General features: G+C 48.4%; 1 protein-coding gene across 1 annotated transcript in view; it reads right to left on the bottom strand.

Moving 5' to 3' along the window:
• sphkap (SPHK1 interactor, AKAP domain containing) overlaps nt 1–18,899 on the bottom strand; it is a 69,106-nt gene that overhangs the window by 5,112 nt on the left and 45,095 nt on the right. The window contains exons 6-11 of the mRNA XM_076281675.1: nt 18,365–18,623; nt 9,626–10,805; nt 7,028–9,529; nt 3,569–3,754; nt 1,777–1,851; nt 585–628 (exon numbers count right to left, since the gene is read on the bottom strand). Of these exons, the coding sequence (XP_076137790.1) occupies nt 585–628; nt 1,777–1,851; nt 3,569–3,754; nt 7,028–9,529; nt 9,626–10,805; nt 18,365–18,623 (4,246 nt within the window). The remainder of the gene's footprint in view (nt 1–584; nt 629–1,776; nt 1,852–3,568; nt 3,755–7,027; nt 9,530–9,625; nt 10,806–18,364; nt 18,624–18,899) is intronic.

Genomic DNA, 18,899 nt, shown 5'->3' with positions numbered 1-18,899 from the left:
TCACACTTCTCTGGTAAAGGTTTAACATGTCCTCATAGCTGCAGTGCCCCTTCACGTGGCAGTCTCTTGACACACTCACACATCCCCCATAGTGAGATTTTTCCCAACGCCCTCAAATCTTCACTTCATTTGCGATGTTAATTTATGTCTGAGATGAGGTGAGGAGCAGTGATCAGTGTCAGTGGCTTATCATTGGTGAGGATTCAGAGATGGCAATTAGACTGAGCACTCAGGTTTCAGAGTGTGATGTTCACTGTTTTTAACAGAGGTTGGTGAATATAATTTCTTAAAGGTGACACCTATTATGTCCCTGATTTGTGTGTGTGTGTGTGTGTGTGTGTGTGTGTGTGTGTGTGTGTGTGTGTGTGTGTGTGTGAATATAATTTCTTAAAGGTGACACCTATTATGTCCCTGATTTGTGTGTGTGTGTGTGTGTGTGTGTGAATATAATTTCTTAAAGGTGACACCTCTTATGTCCCTGATTTGTGTGTGTGTGTGTGTGTGTGTGTGTGTGTGTGTGTGTGTGTGTGTGTGTGTGTGTGTGTGTGTGTGTGTGTGTGTGTTTCGTGTCTTTGGTCATTCACCTTCAAGACTCTCCTTCAAAGCATCTTTCTTCTCAGACTCGTCACTGAAGTGGAGAGGGGGAGAGAGAGAGAGAGACAGACAGAAAGAGAAAGAGAGAGAGAGAGAAAGAGAGAAACAATAAATGATTCATTCTGTCCTTCATCTGACATATTAGATTTGGCTTTCTTCCTTCACTACAGATCAAAACAAAAAATGATGGTTCCATGCTATCCATGTGGGGTTACATGCCCACCAAGTTTCGTGTACCCCGGTCTTTCAGTGTCCCGGGAATCCTTATTGGTGTACGGTCACTAAATGTACACATACATTATTTTATTGTAAGGCCCCCCATGAACGAAAGTCCACAAAACTTGGCATGCATTCAGAGGGTGTCATAATGATCCTACACTTTCAATTTCGTGCAGTTTTCACCATGTCAGCCAGAGATATTGTGATGAAAACACTTCATTTTTTGGTTTTTAATTTTTAACTAGGTGGCGCTATACATGAAATAAGTGGTAATGGGATGGGTTGACATGCCCCCTTAAGACCAACATACAAAAAAAAGGTGGACCTCCTAGGCCCTACGGTTCTCAAGATATTCACAGAAAACTGTCTCCGGCCACCTACAGGCCAGTTGGTGTATAGTAACATAAATTAATATATTGTGTGGCCCCCCATGAACGGAATTCCACGAAACTTGGCGTGCATTCAGAGGGTGTCATAATGATCCTACACTTCCAATTTCATGCAGTTTTGACTATGTTAGGTCACAGATACCTGCGATTACAACACCTCATTTTTACTTTTTTGTGTTTAACTAGGTGGCGCTATACATGAAATTTACAAAAAAAAATGGTCCTCCTAAACCTTACGGTTCTCGAGATATTCACAGAAAACTGTGTCTGCCCTACCCTCCTTTCGGGGGGTGCAGTCTAGCGGAGGGGCTACAGATCAAAACGAAAAACGATGGTTCCATGCTATCCATATGGGGTTACATGCCCACCAAGTTTCATCTACCCCGGTCTTTCAGTGTTCCGGGAATCCTTGACGGAAATTTGGACATGCGAAAAAGAAAGACCGCTTCGCGGCGGTCATAATAATATATAGCATGTCTTAATCCAAATGAATAATGTATGGTTGGGTTGGAGGGGACATTTGAACTAAATAATGTCTGGTTGGTGGATACATGTGTAATGTGTATCAGCTTACCTAATTCTTTGAGATGGTTCCTGGAAGCCCTCCAAGTCTACCTGTCCCAGGCTAGATGTGCTGCTGTTCCCATTCCTGTGAAGTTGAGAAACACACACACACACACACAAGTTAACCTTTTGGAGTCAATCAATGTGTGCATCTTAAGAAAAAATTAAAAAATGAAGAGCAAGGGGAGATATGGATCTAGAGGAAAATGAGACAGATTGGTAGAGAGAGAGATATAAAGAAACAGCTATCAAGAGAGAAAGATACAGGGGCAATGATGCTGTGCAGTGTTTATCAGCTGGTGATTATCAGACACAGAAGCTTATGCCGGGTTGAGGTTGGCACTGCCACCCTGGCATGGGCAGTGAAATGCCAAAAAAGGCAAGCAGGTGGAACGGTCACTCCCATAGGCAGGAGGCTAGAGGTCACAAATACTCTAGAGAACAGCTACACTCACAGGTCAAGCAGTGATGATACTAAACACAAACACAGAAGGACACATAACCACACATATAATCAATATGTACACACACACACACACAAATACATATGGTTATCTCTGCCCTTCACGCATAGAGAAGGCCCTTTCATAGATTATCTAGATAGATAGATAGATACATACTGAGGGAAATTTTAGGAATCCACTACTGTAGCTTTGCCAACCATAACACAACAAACACACATACTGTATATCTCACATACATAAAAATCACTCACAGAAATGTAAAGAGTTAACAATTTGTGAAGTGATTACTGCTGTCCTGTCCATTTATGGGAGACTAGCCTGCAACGTTAGCCCACAAGGCATGTTGGGTAAAAAAGGGATAACAGGCTGTGTGTGTGTGTGTGTGTGTGTGTGTGTGTGTGTGTGTGTGTGTGTGTGTTCATGTGTGATTGTGGTCAATTTTGTTACGTTTTGATCTAGGAGCGTGTGTGTTTTAATCTTCCTGTCATAGTATGTTTGCCTGACACGATTTTAATTATCAGAGTATGAGCTAAAATCAAATCTCTCACCCCAGGCTCTGTGTGTGTGTGTGTGTGTGTGTGTGTGTGTCTATGCCTATGTGTTGATGGGAATAAATGCCTTAATATGTGTGTCTATGTGCCTGTATGTGTAGATGAGAATGTGTTTGTCTCAAAGTTTGCATGTCTGTGTGTGTGTGTGTGTGTGTGTGTGTTTGTGTGTGGGAGTGTGTGTGTGTGTGGTCATGTGTATTCCTCTGTATTCCTTTGATGTTAATGTAATGTGATGAGAGTGTTTAAAAAAAGTAGTCTGGGGTAGTGACTGCTGTCCTGTCCATTTATGGGAGACTAGCCTGCATCGTTAGCCCACAAGGCACGTTGGGTAGAGGGATAACAGGGTCATTTAAAAAAGCTACACACTAAGAACTCCCTCAAATGTTTGGCCTCAAACTGTAGCCCTGCTTACCACGATATAACTCCTCCTGAGTGGTCCTCTCTGTCTCACAAATAAAACACACACACACACACACACACACACACACATACACACACACACACACACACACACACACACACACACACACACACACAGACAGACTACGGTCAGTATGTTTGGTTACTAGGCTACCCCGCAAAAAAGCCAAATTTATAGTCACAACACACCACAGTTAGTGAGGGCGTTATAGCTGCATTAGCGTTCAGATGTGGCGTTAGCGGTCAGATGTTAGCATGGCAGTGGGAGATGGAGCAGCGTTTAGCGGCTGGCATTTAGGAGAATGATGGGATACTTGGCAGATTTTGGCGGACGGGCGGGCGGGCGTTGTTTTTCAAGACCACTGACCCCTCGCTCAGGTGGATAAAGCTACTGCTCTCCTCCTGGGGGTCGTCGTCGGGGGCGACGACCTGCGCCCAGCTGCCTGAGCCGCTGTCCTCGCTGCTGTTGTTACTGAGAGATCGGTGCTGTGGCGGCTCGCTTTCGCCCGGCGTCGGCAGTGGTGGCCACGCCGTGATCGGCTTGTCCCTGTCGCTGCCGGAGTGGTGAGGAAGGGACACTGTCACCTACAGAGACCAGTCCTCCACAATCCCACAATGCTTTGCTATCTGTGATGCTGGTATTTTCTGGAGGCGAGTTATGTGTTGTATTGTGTGTGTGGTTGGACTGGCCATCAGAGCACTGACACATGATCAGGATGAATGTTTGAGAGGGCACGTGGGGATGGGCACATGGGGATTGACTGACACACAAAAGGAACACAACAAACACACTATACAGTAGGACTGGAGACAGACACAAATGACCTCTCTATGTGCACAGGGCTTCAGTGCTTCACCATAACTCTGTGTTTATAAAATACAGTTTTTTTACAACTGTTTACACACATTTTCAAAACTCTGTCTATTTTTCAAAACTCACACACAAAACCCACAATTCCTTACACAATATGCAAAATGCCTCAAATGTCCAACAAAATGACACACAACATTCAAAATGTCACAAATACATCTCTAAAGCATACATTCGCCTCACATTATAAACACTTTTGTCATAATATGACATTTTGGATACATGTACACACTGTTGCTCAAAACCCAAAAAGCTCTTCTGTCTTCGATGGGCTTCTATGTATTCCATACAAGAGTGAAAGTCATTTTAAGAGAAGTTGAAATACACAGTAAGCATGTACTGTAATACAAGCAATATTGAAGTGTGCCAGTTGGGTGTGTTCATAGGCCTATAGACCCTTTCAACTGCAGAAACAAACAGCACAGAAAACTACATTGAGCTAATGGTAACTTGGGTTACACTAAAGTCCAATTAATTTTCATCCCAAAGTATCTGCATTGGTTCTGACAATTTCAACTGGAAATCCTCTAGGAACAGATTGAAAGGGTCTATACCTACATAGAGAGTATATTCATAGGCCTATACTAAGACAATGATCAGATGGTGTTCAGTAAAGTAATGAGTGTTTGTACATTGAGGACTGAGTGTAAATAAATGGCAAATACAGTAAGTGTGGCATTTTGCTAGGTTGTGTTTAAAAAATGAAATCAGGCTACTTCCTGTTAGATTTTTGTGTGTTAGGTAGTGTTTTGCAAAAAGTGTTGTAGGAAATTGAAAACTGAGTCAAACACTGGTGTTGCAGATTTGGTGTGGGGTTATGGTGCTGGCATGTTTAGAAAATAGTGTGACAAGCTAAAATTCAGTTTGTAAGCAGTTGAAACTAATAATATGTCTACGTATTCCACAAGAATACCTGAGCAAATCATGTAATCTCTGAACATGAGTGTAAGTGTGACTTGAACAGAGCAACTGACGTGTCCAAAAGGATGGGAAAGGCACTTGCAGAAAAGTAGGTTTTTCAATACAAGTCACCCTTAGTATAGAGACCAGGCGTGTACAGCATATCAAGGGGCCTTAGTATAGAGACCAGGGGTGTACAGCATATCAAGGGGCCTTAGTATAGAGACCAGGGGTGTACAGCATATCAAGGGGCCTTAGTATAGAGACCAGGCGTGTACAGCATATCAAGGGGCCTTAGTATAGAGACCAGGGGTGTACAGCATATCAAGGGGCTCACATTTCCTTCCAGGGTGTCCATCTTCAGTTCCAAATATATCCAAAAATGTCAAGCACCTCATTAAGAACTCCTTCCTTCTCAGTTACATCAATCCAATGCAGGTGACTGAGTGTGTGTGTGTGTGTGTGTGTGTGTGTGTGTGCATGTGTGTGTGTGTGTGTGCATGTTTGTGTGTGTGTGTATGTGTGTGTGTGTGCATGTGTGTAAGCCCCATGTGTGAGTGTGTCCATCAGACGGCATGGTCTGATGGTTGCGTAAAGGCCATGTTAATGTCACCCCATCGCTCATACCTGCTGCACTTGTCCATGCCACCCATGGCCCTGTCAGCGGCGTGAGACGGTGAAAAGGCTCAAGCCAGCTGTATTATGTCACAGAACCAGGGTGTGTGTGTGTGTGTGTGTGTAAATGTGTCCGTGTGTGTGTCTCAAAAAGAGTGGGGTCTGAAAAGCATTTTAAAGATCAAAGGCGTATCTCTCCTCCAGTGAGCTCAAAGGCCGCTGGCTGATCCCTCATAGCTGACGAGCCGTGTGTGTTCTGTTACAGTCTCAATCTACCCCTTTTCTTAATTCGTTCTTTGAGCTATCTCTTTCTCTCTCTCTCTCTCTTTCTCTCTCTCAAAGGCCGCTGGCTGATCCCTCAAAGCTGACGAGCCGTGTGTGTTCTGTTTCAGTCTCAATCTACCCTTCTTCTTAATTCTTTCTTTGATCTCTCTTTCTCTCTCTCTCACTCACTCTCTCTCCCCCCTCTCTCTCACTCTGGTCCACTTGCTGTATGAACTAATGGGATATGGGAGGTGTGTGCCAGCAAATACGTGTGTGTGTGTGTGTGTTTGTGTGTGTGTGTGTGTGTGTGTGACAGAGAGGCAACATCAGTGTTTCTGAGGCGTCCGAGAGCAGCCTCACTGCATTGCTCAGCGCTCTCCCCACACAGCGGCCATTCTGCCTGCGGATAAGTACACTGGGCACTCCAGGCTTCATGTGCACTTTCTGTAGTAAGGGAAAACGCGACCCCTTGCTAGCTCATACATATCATATGTATTCAAGAGAGTTGCACATCTGCAGTAAAGGGAGGAGATACGGGCGCTACATCTGATTACTTATTCAGGCAATTACAGTTCAGGCGGTTAACAAAAGGTCGACTTGGAGGGGAAATCTTTGTACCTCATTATGCCTAAAGCAGTAAGACTTAAGAATTCGCCAATACCACTGATTCAGTAGAGAAATCCACAATTAAGCATGTTTTCAGTGGACAAAATTACATCACCTGGCCTATACTTGGCTATACACTATTGTGCTTTTCTACATCTTTTATAACTGTTCCATTAAAATAGATTCTTTAAATCATTCCTTTCCATTCCATTCCATCAGTCCTGATTTGTTAAAACACTCATTCGTGTTGGGATACTTAAGTGACGATATGTTCTATATCTGCTTGATTTCCCTGTTTGAATCTGCTGATAAATCTGTAATATGTTTTGTCTCATCACCTAGCTTTAAATAAGGCTGTTTTAACACTTCGTCACCTTTCAGTATGCACTGTGCACATCTTACCACCTGTGAGTGTGTATGTGAGTTAGTATTTGTGTGTGTGTGTGTGTGTGTTTATGTGTGTGTGTGGGTACCGTGTGTGTGTGGGTACCTTGTGAGTGTGTGTGAGAGTGTGTGTGTGTGTGTGTTACCCATATCCATACTGAGCAGCAGACCGTACACAGCTCTCACCTGGTTCTGCTCACTAGTGTCCTCTCTCTCCCTCTCTGCTCCCCGCTGCCTGGCTGGGCGCTCCTCTCCGCTGGACCCTCCCTGGACTCCTCTCTCTGGTCCGGCTCGATGTGGATGAGTGGCACCTCTCGGGCCCCGCCCCTGTGGCCCTGTGGCCCCGCCTCCATGCTCTCCTGCTGTTCCAGACTGGACTGGCTCCGCCCCCCCGCTGGGCGCGACTGCTTGAAGCCCCGCCGCCTCTCCCCGACCGTAAACGGCTGCTTTCGAATGGTGACCGCTTCCTGCGGCTGCTGCTGAGCGGTCGACGGGCCGCCTGCGCCCAGCGCCGCGGACCTCCCTCCCTCCACGATGTCCGCAGCCAGGCGGCTAGCAAAGTTGCACACCCCAGGCTGCGCTGCTGTGCTTGCTGCTGTTGTCGTTGTCGTTTCCATGGCGTCGCAGGAGTCGTTGGCGGCGTCGCTGATGATCTTGTTCTTGCGCATGAGCGCCTCGATGGAGCTGGACCACGTGTCGTGGATGAGCATGTCGGTGGCGCGGTCCGTCTGGCCCAGGCGGTAGAGGCACGAGTCCGACTTGCAGAGTCCGGCAGCCGAGGCTCTCTCGGCCGAGCGCACGCTCAGCCCGCCAGTCTCCCCGACCCCTCCACCGGTGCTGCCGCGCGACCCCCGGGCGAACCCGTCGAACGAGTTCGCCTTGATGGGCGCCGTGACGGTCAGTCGCGAGTCCGATGACCGCCGGTCGGGCACCGACGACTGGCGGATGCAGAACGGATTCCGGCCCGACGGGGAGGGCGGCAGCAGGTTGTTGCTCCATTCTTTGGCCCGGCTCAGTCCACTCACGTAGCCGCCGCCGAAGTGCAGCAGCTCGGGTCGGCCATCCCTGTCCATGTTGCGGATCATGTAGCGGTAGAACTCCTCGGTGATGCTCTCCGTGCTGGACTGCTTGGACAGGCAACAGGAGGACGAGCGCAGGCTCAGGTGTGCGCTGCTGCCCCCGTTGCTGCTGCTGTTGTTGTTGTTGTTACGGCGCCCCCCGGTGGCGGCCTGCTGCACGGCTGCCTGCAGGATGGCACTGGCGCTGTTGCCGGCGTAGTAGTCCAGCAGCAGGTCGAAGCCGCGGCCCTCCGCCTCCATCTGGCCCACCATGAAGCGGGAGAACTCGTCGGTAATGCTCTCGCAGCTCGACTGCTTGGACACCGAGCGGCTGAGGTCGGGCCCCAGTCGGCTGCCGGGCCCCAGGGTCCGGCCCCCGGGACCGCCGCGGCCCCCGCCCAGGCCCGATGGCTCTTCCTCGGGGATGCTCTCGCAGCTGGCCGCCTTCCCCCGGGAGCTCCAGCGCTCACACTGCAGGCGCCCGCGCGGGGACGTTGGGCAGGGGGATGAGGTGGCCGAGGTGGACGCAGGTCCCTGCTGCTGCCTGGACATTGAGGACGAGGTGTCCACCACGCTCAGCTCGGGGCAGTTGAGGATGCGCGCGGTCACCTCAGAGGCGAACAGGGCGAAGGGGTCACTGATGCCGTTGGTGTTGTTGACATGGTTGCTGTGGTGATGGCCGTTGGCGCTGGTTCCGACAGGCTCCATGTCCAGGTTGATAGTCTCGTCCACCACGCGGTTAACCAGCCGCTCCATGAGCTCAGGCTGCTCCTCCGTCTTCCGCTTGATCTCGCTCAGCCTCGGTGGACGGTGCTTCTTACGGAGCCCCCCTCCTCCTCCTCCACCACCGGCAGCCGAACGGCAGGTGGGCAGTAGGTACGACCCCGCGTCCAGTCCGGCCCCTGCGGTCATCATGCCGCCCAGAGCCCCCGAGCCTTTAAGCGCGCAGAACCACGGCTGCTTGCCGCTCGAGTTCTCCAGGCAGATGGCGGCCAGCTCCGTAGCCATGGAGACCACCGTGGCGGCCAGATCCTCGGCGAAGCAGGTGACGGGCGTGCGCGTGTCGCCCAGCGAGTGCTGCGGGCTCAGGGCGTAGGGCTTGACCTCGTAACCCCTGGCCCTGAGACGCGGGTCGTGACGCGGCGAGCTGTCCAGCGACGGCAGCTTGGCCTCCATGCTGCGCTCTCTTTCTCGCTTCCCCTGGCCTCTGTCCACCCCTCCACTGCCGCTCTCCTGCTCCATGGAAAACGCTGAGGTCAGGGCATGCTCGCCGTCTCCGCTGGGTTTGCGGACGCGCTGAGGTGACCCGTTGTGTGACCCGGGAGCTCCTACCGTCCCCAAGACTCCCCCTCCTCTTCCTCCTCCCCTCTCTAGGGCCTGCAAGAGCCTTCCTCCTTCCCCTTCTCTGCGGACCCCGCTGCCGTCGTGGTTGCGGTCTCGGTGGCTCTTCTTGGCTGCGTGGCGCGACACACGTCCGAGACGCCGGGCGGTCAGCCGGAGCACAGCGAACAGGACGCCTTCGGTGGTGTCGCGCAGCTGCCCCTCCCAGTCGCCGGCGCCGCCCGCGTCCTTCTGCCGGCCATCGAGCTCACGCCGTTTGGCCGCCTTCTCCAGCGCGTGCGCCAGCACGCTCTCCGCCACGTCTCTCACAAACTCATCCTCCTCCTCCTCTTCGTCATCCTCCTCCTCCTCCTCCTCCTCCTCCTCCACCTCCTCCTCAGCATACTCCTCCTCTTCGACCTCCCCTCGGCCCCCCTCCTCCTCGTCCGGTCCTTCGTCCCTGACCCTGCGCTCGGTGCCGGTCACCCCGGCCAGCAGGCGGCGCTGTGTGCTCTCCAGTAGCTGTGCCACGCTGCGAGGCTGCCGTTGCCGCAGCTGCTGCCGTTGGGGCCGGGGTCGTGCCAGCAGGCTGGTGGCCTCGCTTAGCAGCGCCCGTGCCAAACTGGCACGCGACGCCTCCACGCTGGTGCCCTCGGCCAGGCTGGCGTGGAGCGGCACGGCCGCGCTGGCCTGCGCCGCCGAGAGCAGCCCGAGAGACGGCGAGTAGCGCCCGCCGCCGTCGTCCGGCTCCGCGGGGTCAAAGGGCAGATCCACGGCGGCCACGGCTCCGGCCACTTGCGCCATCCCGCACATGGCCGAGGTGAGGGAGAACTCGCCCTCCTCCGTGTCACACCCTTCCTCTTCATCCTCCTCCTCCTCTTCCTCTTCCTCCACCGGTCCGTCATCCTCATCAGCGTCCATCGCTGTGCGTGCGGCAGGGTCCATGGCCAGATGCTGTGCCACCTGCGGAGTGGAGATGGTGCCAATCACACTGGCGGCACACGCCAGCGCCACCTCCAGGGGTTTGGAGGCCGCATGCTGCTGCTGCTGCTGCTGCTGGGCCTCCTGATTGAGCTTCTGGTGCTGATGCTTGGAGTGCGGTGGATGAGGATGATGATGGTGCCGTTGCTGATGCGGCTTGCGCTGCGTGGCTGGACGGTGTCGCTCGCCGGCGGCGTGTGGCGCGGCTACGTCCGGCCCATGATCGGGCCAGTCGCCGGTGGTGTCCTCGGCGCAGTCGGGGCTCTGGACAATGACGATTTTGGGGAGCTGGAAGGAGGACGAGGAAGAGGAGGACGAAGGCAGGCTGAGGGCTGCGGCGGGGGAGAAGGGCGCCTCGTCCTGCGAGAGCCGGATGAAGGCGTCCTGCAGCACCGTCTCGGCCAGATTGGTGGCGTAGCGGCCAGCCGACTCGCGAGGATTCTGGGAGACGGAGGCAGGCGAGGACCGCAGGGTGGATTCGGAGTCCTCGCTGTCGTTCTGGTCAAGGGAGGGGGTCCCGGCTACACCCCTGCGCTGACGCGGTGGAAGGCGACTCCTTCTCAGCAGCTCCGCCGCCACCTCTCCCACATCCACTCCATCTGCTTCTGCAGAAAGAGAGAGGGAAGAGAGAGAGTGAGAGAGAAAGAATGAGGGAGGAAGAGAAAGAGAGGGAGAAAATGAGAAATTGTATTAAGTTTTCAGCAAACAGATCACAGCAGGTCAGAGCAATAATCAATAAGCAAAATCACTCAAGGGAACGAGGGAAGAAAACATTAAAGGAAAAGAAGGAAGAAAACATTAAAGGAAGAGGGAGAACAGAGTGGTGTAGAGATGAGAGAGAAAATAAACGGAATTGGAAAGGAAAGAAGGAGCGATCGGGAAGAGAGGCCTGGAGGGGTGAACAGAGAGATTGATGTAGGGATGAGAGAAAGGGTGACGGAACAAGAGAGAGAGAGGAGGAAAGAGAGAGACAAGAGGAGAGGAAGGAGAGAGAGTGTGAGGGAAAGAGAAAGAGAGGAGGAAAGAAAGGAAAGAAAAGCAGAAGAGGAGAGGGAGAGAAGGAGAGAGAGAGAGCAGGAGAGGAGAGGAAGGAGAGAGCATGTGATGGAAAGAGAGAGGAGAAAAGAGAATCAGAGGAGAAAGGGAGAAGGGGATGCCTGTTGTCGTTAGAGAGGCAGTCTGTCTCCTCCTGCAGTGCAGCCCCACGGGAAAGGTGACGAGGTGAGCCCAGCTTAAGTAAGCCATCAATACACCCCACTGACGTTTGCTCAACAGACACACACACACACACACATACTGTACAGTACACGCACATACTGTACACACACACACATGCACGCATGCACAGATTGCACACACACACACACACACACACACACACACACACACACGCACATACACACACACACACACACACACATGCACGCATGCACAGATTGCACACACACACACACGCACAACTCTCTCTCTCTCTCACGCACACACACACACAAACACACCTTTCTCCAATTCTGTGTTTCTCTCTTTCTCTCCCTCTTTCTTTCTTTCGATTGCATTTCTCTCTTGACTTGACCTGTACATCCTCCTCTTTCTCCTCTCAATTTCTTGATTTGGGTCAGAGTTGTCATGGAACTATTTCAATAAAATACCAATGAAGCGATATATTTATATTTTTCTCTGTTGTTGTAAATAGCAAACTTCAGTGACTTATCCCCCCTGTATACAATGGAAATGCTTTTGTTGTGGAGGTGAAGGATAACAACAGGCAAAAACTATCTCCAAAGAGCTATATCTACTGATAAGGTAATGTTTCACGATTCTCGTGAGATTTGTCGGGCCACCGTTCTTGAAGTTGCATGGCTGGTTTTCTGGGTATCGACTTGCTACGTCTATGCTGTATAGCTATGCTATTGCATAGTGTACTTTTAACATCTCAAATCACTCTTTCTTATACGTTTCCAACTCTCCAACTCTTCTACTACAACAGTTTTTACCCATTGCTTACACACTAAAAAATGAATGCTTAGACCAAAGCCTCAAAACCTAAACTTTTTGTAGCATACCTTAAACACTGTGTAACCGTAGCTTAAACACATTTTTAGAAAGGATTGTTGAGTTTTGATGGCAGTGTTTCATTTTGCCATAGATGTGAGTTTTTTTTATTTCCAAGTGCTATGTCTTATTTGGCTGTATGTAGATTTTTTACATAATGAGCCAAATTCTGTAAAATGTGTGTAAACAATAGGTAAAAACTGTATTTCTCTGCCTCTCCCTCTATCTCCTTCCCTCTCTGCCTCCCCTCTCCTCCTCTCCTCTCTCTCCTCTCTAAGTCCCCCTCTCTTTCCCTCTATTTCTCTCCTCTAAGTCTCTCTCTCTCTCTCTCCTTTAAGTCCCTCTGCTCCTTCCAGAGAAGTGCAGATCTCTATCAGTGAGGATGTGATGATGATGAGGACTACATTGGCTCAGGGGTGAGAACACCCTTCAAACATTATCAGCTGCACATCTCCTTTCATATGAATTATAGATCAGTGCAGGGTTGCCATAGCCGCTCAGTAGTGTCTGGGGTCCCAGGGCTGGCTGTGCCCTAAATAGGGACAGCCGGGCACAGCTTCGGCTGCCCGTGGGTAAAGGCACGACTGGCCAGTGTAACGTGAAATCATTATCGCCTTGACATAATGTAATGCACGCACGCACACACACACGCACACACACACACATACACACACAAATGTCTGACTTAACAACTACCACACATCACACACAAACACACACACACCCACATATATACACACACACACACATACAGTACACACACACACACACACACACATAAACACACACACACACACACACACACTTCACACACACAATTCAAACCTAGCTGTGTATGCAGAAAAGCCCATCAGCCTTCACTCCCGATCTAAATGAATGTTTGCTGACCTTTCTGTGAATACAAGTCATTTCACAGAGACAGATTTGCATTAGTGCGGGGCCTGAGTCAGCTAGCAGGGCCTGGCCAGTCAAATTACATTAGCTCTGACTGGGCCACTGATAACGTTTTCTAAACGCCGCTGCTGTGCCCACGTAAGCCTGAAAGTAATGTTCGCCATGACACTACTCAGGAAGTCCTCAGCAGCCTTCTGATAGATTTTTTTTTGTTTTTTTTGGAAAGTGCTCAGTCATGCTGTAAACTGCTGCTTCCTGCTGCACCTCCACATAGTACTCAAGTCTGTGTGAGGTCCTCCATATTTTATCATTATTATATGTTAAATATGTTATATATTATATATATATTGTCATTATTAACATGAACATTTCTTTTTAAATTGATTTTCTTTTTTACTTTTTTATTATTTGTTCATTTGTTTGATGTCTGTCTTGTATGTCTTGGTCACGGGTACGCTGGCGACTACGCCGCTCTGTCTGGCATCTTTTATCTTGTGTGTCAATGTCTTGTACTATGTGGAGCGCTTTGGGTTGCACTCTGTGCATACAAAAATGCGCTAAATAGATAACAGTGACTTGAAATTACTTGGTTGATTCGTTCCAAAGTCCTTTGAATAATTAGAGTATCAAAGTATGGGCGTTGAGATTGGTGTGCTTAACATATGTATTGTCTGAAGTGGATTAGTGTATAGTGTACTTTACACCAATGTGTGGTGAGTCGTACGGTATACAGTATGTGTCACTGGTCATTCACTGACTAGCCTGAGGTAGTGGGCATCAGTGTACACTTCCCTGCTATCTGGTTTGAAGTAGAATGTACATATATATACCATTTACTCATGTCTGAAGTGAAGCAGTGTGCATATGTGTACCAGTCACTCATGCTACAGTACATACATACACACTTTACTAGGATGCTGCAGCTCCCTGAACACAAGTGGGAGAAAGTATTCGTTGGGTAAGTGTCAGGTGTTCATTAGATCCTTAGATCATGGGGTCTCCAGTCCTTGTTCTCCCACAGTTGCACATGCACAACACATCTTGAGCCCCTACCCACCACCACCACACTGCTCCAGGCCCACCTGATTACTGTCAGTGCAATTACACGGTGTTCCATTAGCTACGTCAGGTCAGGTGTGTGTGTGTGTGTGTGTGTGTGTGTGTGTGTGTGTGTGTGTGTGTGTGTGTGTGTGTGTGTGTGTGTGTCACGCTCAGCTTATCACGACTGGTGCTAATGTGTCCAGTCAAGCATGCAGAGCAGACAGATTAAAAGGCTGCATTGTACGAAGCTCAGGACACCAGTCTGATGAGTGATAGGATGTCACTAAGCAACATGTAGGCATTGGGTATGGAAGTGTGTGTGTGTGTGTGTGTGTGTGTGTTTGTGTGTGTGTGTCTGTGTGTGTGTGTGTGCGTGTGTGTGTGTGTGCTTGTGCGTGTGTCTGTATGTTTGTGTATGTGTGTGTGCGTGTGTTTGTCTTGTAAACAACAATGACCTCCTGACCATGTTATTGACTTTTATGGTGGAAACAGATGAGAGTCAACAGTAGCTGAGCAGGTGGGGTCATGTTTGTTTGTGCGTCTTTATGGCTTGTTTGTCTTTCCGAATTTAGAGACGCTATCTGAAGAGTGTGTGTTATTACAGAGTGCTGTGTGTGTGTGTGTGTGTGTGTGTGTGTGTATGTGTGTGTGTGGACTAGGAAGTGGGAAATGATGACATGAGCCTTTGCCCCATGAGGTCTGAGATCTATGAACAAATACATACACACATGCACATGCATGCACGCACACACACAAACAAACAAACGCTCATGCTTGCACACAGACACACACCAGCAAAGGTAACCTGGGGAGAAAGGTGTGTAATGATTAACATTAAACTCCACCATCTGCTCTCCCCATAGCATCAAATCCTGTTACAGCAGCACAGCCCCCAATGGTGCTAATGTACTTAGCTACGCCACTACTGTAGTCATCACTTTACTGCTAACACATTTAACAAACACACACACACACACACACACACACACACACAAACACTCTCTCTCTCTCTCTCTCTCTCTCTCTCTCTTCCCTCTCTTTCTCTCACTCAATTTCCAGACAACACATTAACACCACCAACCACTGCTCGTCTAATCGTCATATAATTATGACCCAGTACCACCATCCTAATTGCTCCATATTATGATAGGTTCAGTCCATTATACATTGCAACAAGGCCTATAAATTGTGATATTATGACACATTATATAAATTGCGAATACATTATGTGGCGACGAGGCTATATAATTATATTGTGACATTACAGAAAAGCTGAGTCTGAATTGTTGCATGAAACGCATCCAGATATTCAGGAGGCTACATTTGCGTATATGTGTTAAATTGTGAGTGTTTTTTTGTGTATTTGATGAATGTTGGCTGTGTGAGAGCTTTTTAAATTACATATGTCTACTATACAATATATGGGCCAGTCTGGAGCAAAGTGAGAGATATGGAGAGGAATGCAAGCTACTGACGATTTACAATCTCTTTGCTTAAGTAGTGTCACAGCTACATAAAGTGCTTTTATGACAAACTCAATACAACGCCAACTTCCTGAAATATAACAAGTGATATTTACTGAAAATACTTTACATATACGGAATGTTTTTCACAACACAAGCTTGCAGCTTGTATCAACAAAATGGCATTCTAAACGGAAGTTCGGGAGTAGCATGACGAAATGTGTCATGCCTACGGCGTCAGATTCTTATCGGGTACATTATTCCCAGTCTACATGTTGTGGCATTTGGTTTGATCACTCGCTCCCCCCATAACCCCCCCACCTCCTCCCCCTATCTCACCTCCTCCCCCCAGCACACCCCCTCCACATTAATAGCAGTGCGATACGACTGCCACTGCCAGGACACTCATGCATGGCCTACAGACCTATTGTGCTCATAAACCCAAATGTTACTGCTGTATTCCCAACGGCAGATATGCGCTAGTGCCAAGCGCTGCAGCACCGCCTCTACCATCTCCTAAAGTGCGCTAGGACAGAGAGAGAGAGAGAGAGAGAGAGAGAGAGAGAGAGAGACACTGTGGAAGAGCCTTCAGTCTCTGTGCTAGGAGAGAGAAAGAAAAAGAGAAAGAAAGAAAGAGAGAGAGAGAGAAAGAGAGAGTGGATGTGGCAGAAGCTCCAGTCTCTGCCTCTGCGTTAGCCTCAGTGGCGGCAAATGGCCTTAATCCCTGTCTGGGACACCTGCCAGACTGCAGTGCTGGAGCGCTCCTGCTCGTCACACAGACAATGGCCCTGATATAAATACCTGTCTGAGAGCGCCACGGCACGCTACTCTCCTCATATCCCTTAATGCACCACCTGACTTCATGGCTTTGCAAATCTGGTTACACTGTGATCATTTTATTACAGTTTTTTTCCAATTGCTAACATACTAAAATGCCATGCATAGCACAATTATTTAAACTGACACACAGAGAGGACAGAGAGTGCAGCCCAACTTGAGCCGTTTTACCATCGCCTGTGTCATCCAGACAGACTGGAGTACAGGTATGCAACCAAAATTATTTTCTTTCACACTATGTAGTACACACCATGTCATAGTGTATCAGTTGGGTGACACCTGTTTACTTCATGAATGGCTGATGTCATACACTAACTGTACAAGTTTCCTGTACAATTTACTCTACTGTGGGGGAAATATCTTTAGGCTGCATTGTCCAAGCCCTATATTTTTGTCTTTTTGTTTTTCTAAAGGACTGAGAGACACAGCCATGGTGGAGGAAGGGGCCAAATGTTCACTTCACCGGGATACAAGAAGCTGCCATTGTAAACTTGGTTTTGGAAGATAATGACATCAAATAACAAGAAATTCAAAACCACATCATCCAAGACAACACCATATTCAGCAACATTCAACGAGTCAGTCTGTCCACATTGGCTCACATTCTCAAGCGAAACCAAATCAGAATGAAACACCTTTATAAGGTGCCGTTTGAGAGAAACACAATATTGACTGCAGTACACTACACGCAACATTGTTTCCCAGTGTACTGGATAACACCATATTCACTGATTTTTGTTCTTTGTTTTCAGGGAGTAGTGAAAATGCATGCTCATATGAGTTCATCTTTAGATTAGGCTGGTTTCAGCCTAGCAATGACCAGAAGAAGGGGGAGAAATGGCATTGGCCACAGAGCCATTATAGATGTTCCTGGCCAACGTGGTGGGAATATCACAATGTGCGCTGCCATCTCCAATACGCATGGCGTCCTCCACCGTCATGCCAACCTTGGACCATACAACACAGCTAATATATTCTCACATTTCTGGACAGACTCCACAACATTCTCATACCATCAGAGCGTATGAATGATGCAGACCATCAAAGAAACCAGTACGTTGTAGTATGGGATAAGGTGAGCTTTTATCGTGCAGCAGTCCAAAACTGGTTTGCTGACCACCCACCATTTCTTCTGCAATACCTCCCACCATACCGTACTCACCATTTCTGAACCCCATAGAAGAGTTCTTTTTTTCTGCAATTTTCTTTTTCAGTTTACTGTTTTTGTGAGCATATTTTTGTACTCCAATGTAAATATATCTGCTGTGCATATGTTGCACTGACTTGTTTGGTGAAAAATAAAAAAATAAATGTTTCAACAGCATGTGTGTGTATCTGCACATATTTCTGTGCATGTGAACAATCTAAAGAATTTTCTACAATTTGAACTATTTTGGTATTATGGTAAAGCATACTAAAGGTGAGTGATTTTCATTATGTCCACCAGTGTGTAGTTGGTTAGACAAAAATCTAGTAACATGAATGAAGTGTGTGCCATTTGGTGCAAAAGTTTGATTTTGATAATGCTATATGTAGTTTTGGTTGCAGTGCTTCATTTTGCAGGATATATGAGATATTTTGCAGTTTGGGTGTGTGGTTTTGTGAAAAAAGTTGTGTTTTAGCAATTGGAAAAAAACTCGAAGTGTGCAGCCGGCGTGACTTGTTTAGTAGCAGTGTTGAGAAGCACATCGATGATGCTGTGAACTGAAATGTGGTTATCTAGTGATTGCACGGAGTGTTGAACACATGGGTTTGTGCTATTATCAGAAATTGCAACACACACACACACACACAGACACACACAACAAAACAAGGTCAAGGTGATAAAAGTACTTAGTATGTGCATATATTTGTATAAATGTGTGTGTGAGAATCACCGTTTCTGAAGGGGTCTTCCTCACTGTCCTCTCCCAGGTGCTCCGAGGCTGTGAGGAAGTCTTCCTCAATGGAGGACACAGAGCGGTTGGTGTCATCATCGGTGACATGCTGGTTGGCCAATCGGCTGAGGCGGTGCCTCTCCTGGCCGGACTGCAGGCCAATCAGAAACTTGTTTATCTCGAAGATGATGCTGCCCGGCTGGGTCGGGCGACGCCCTCTCGCACACTGGACCAAACACACATCTGCTGCCCGATGACTCTGAGATGTGCAAGCACACACACAAGCCCCCCACACACACATACACACAGACACACACAACACACACATACATAGGTGTACAGACACCAAAACACACACAGAGCCAAAGCCAAAGACATGGATGAACAAACACACAAAGCACACACACAGATGAAAAGATAAAGATGCAAATAGACCAACAGAGATATATTTACAAATGCAAACGTATGCACCAGGAACAAACAAACATAGCAGCTGTTAGAGTAATAGACTTGCAGAATGATCATTGAAAATGAA

This window comes from Alosa pseudoharengus, unplaced genomic scaffold (genome assembly GCF_046254945.1).
Source record: "Alosa pseudoharengus isolate Yale_2024_CS ecotype anadromous, Long Island Sound unplaced genomic scaffold, YU_APseudo_1.1 YU_APseudo_1.1_scf_13, whole genome shotgun sequence".
Lineage (NCBI taxonomy): Eukaryota > Metazoa > Chordata > Actinopteri > Clupeiformes > Clupeidae > Alosa > Alosa pseudoharengus.
The sequence above is the reverse complement of the archived record's forward strand: the minus strand, read 5'-3'. Positions and strand labels throughout refer to the sequence as shown.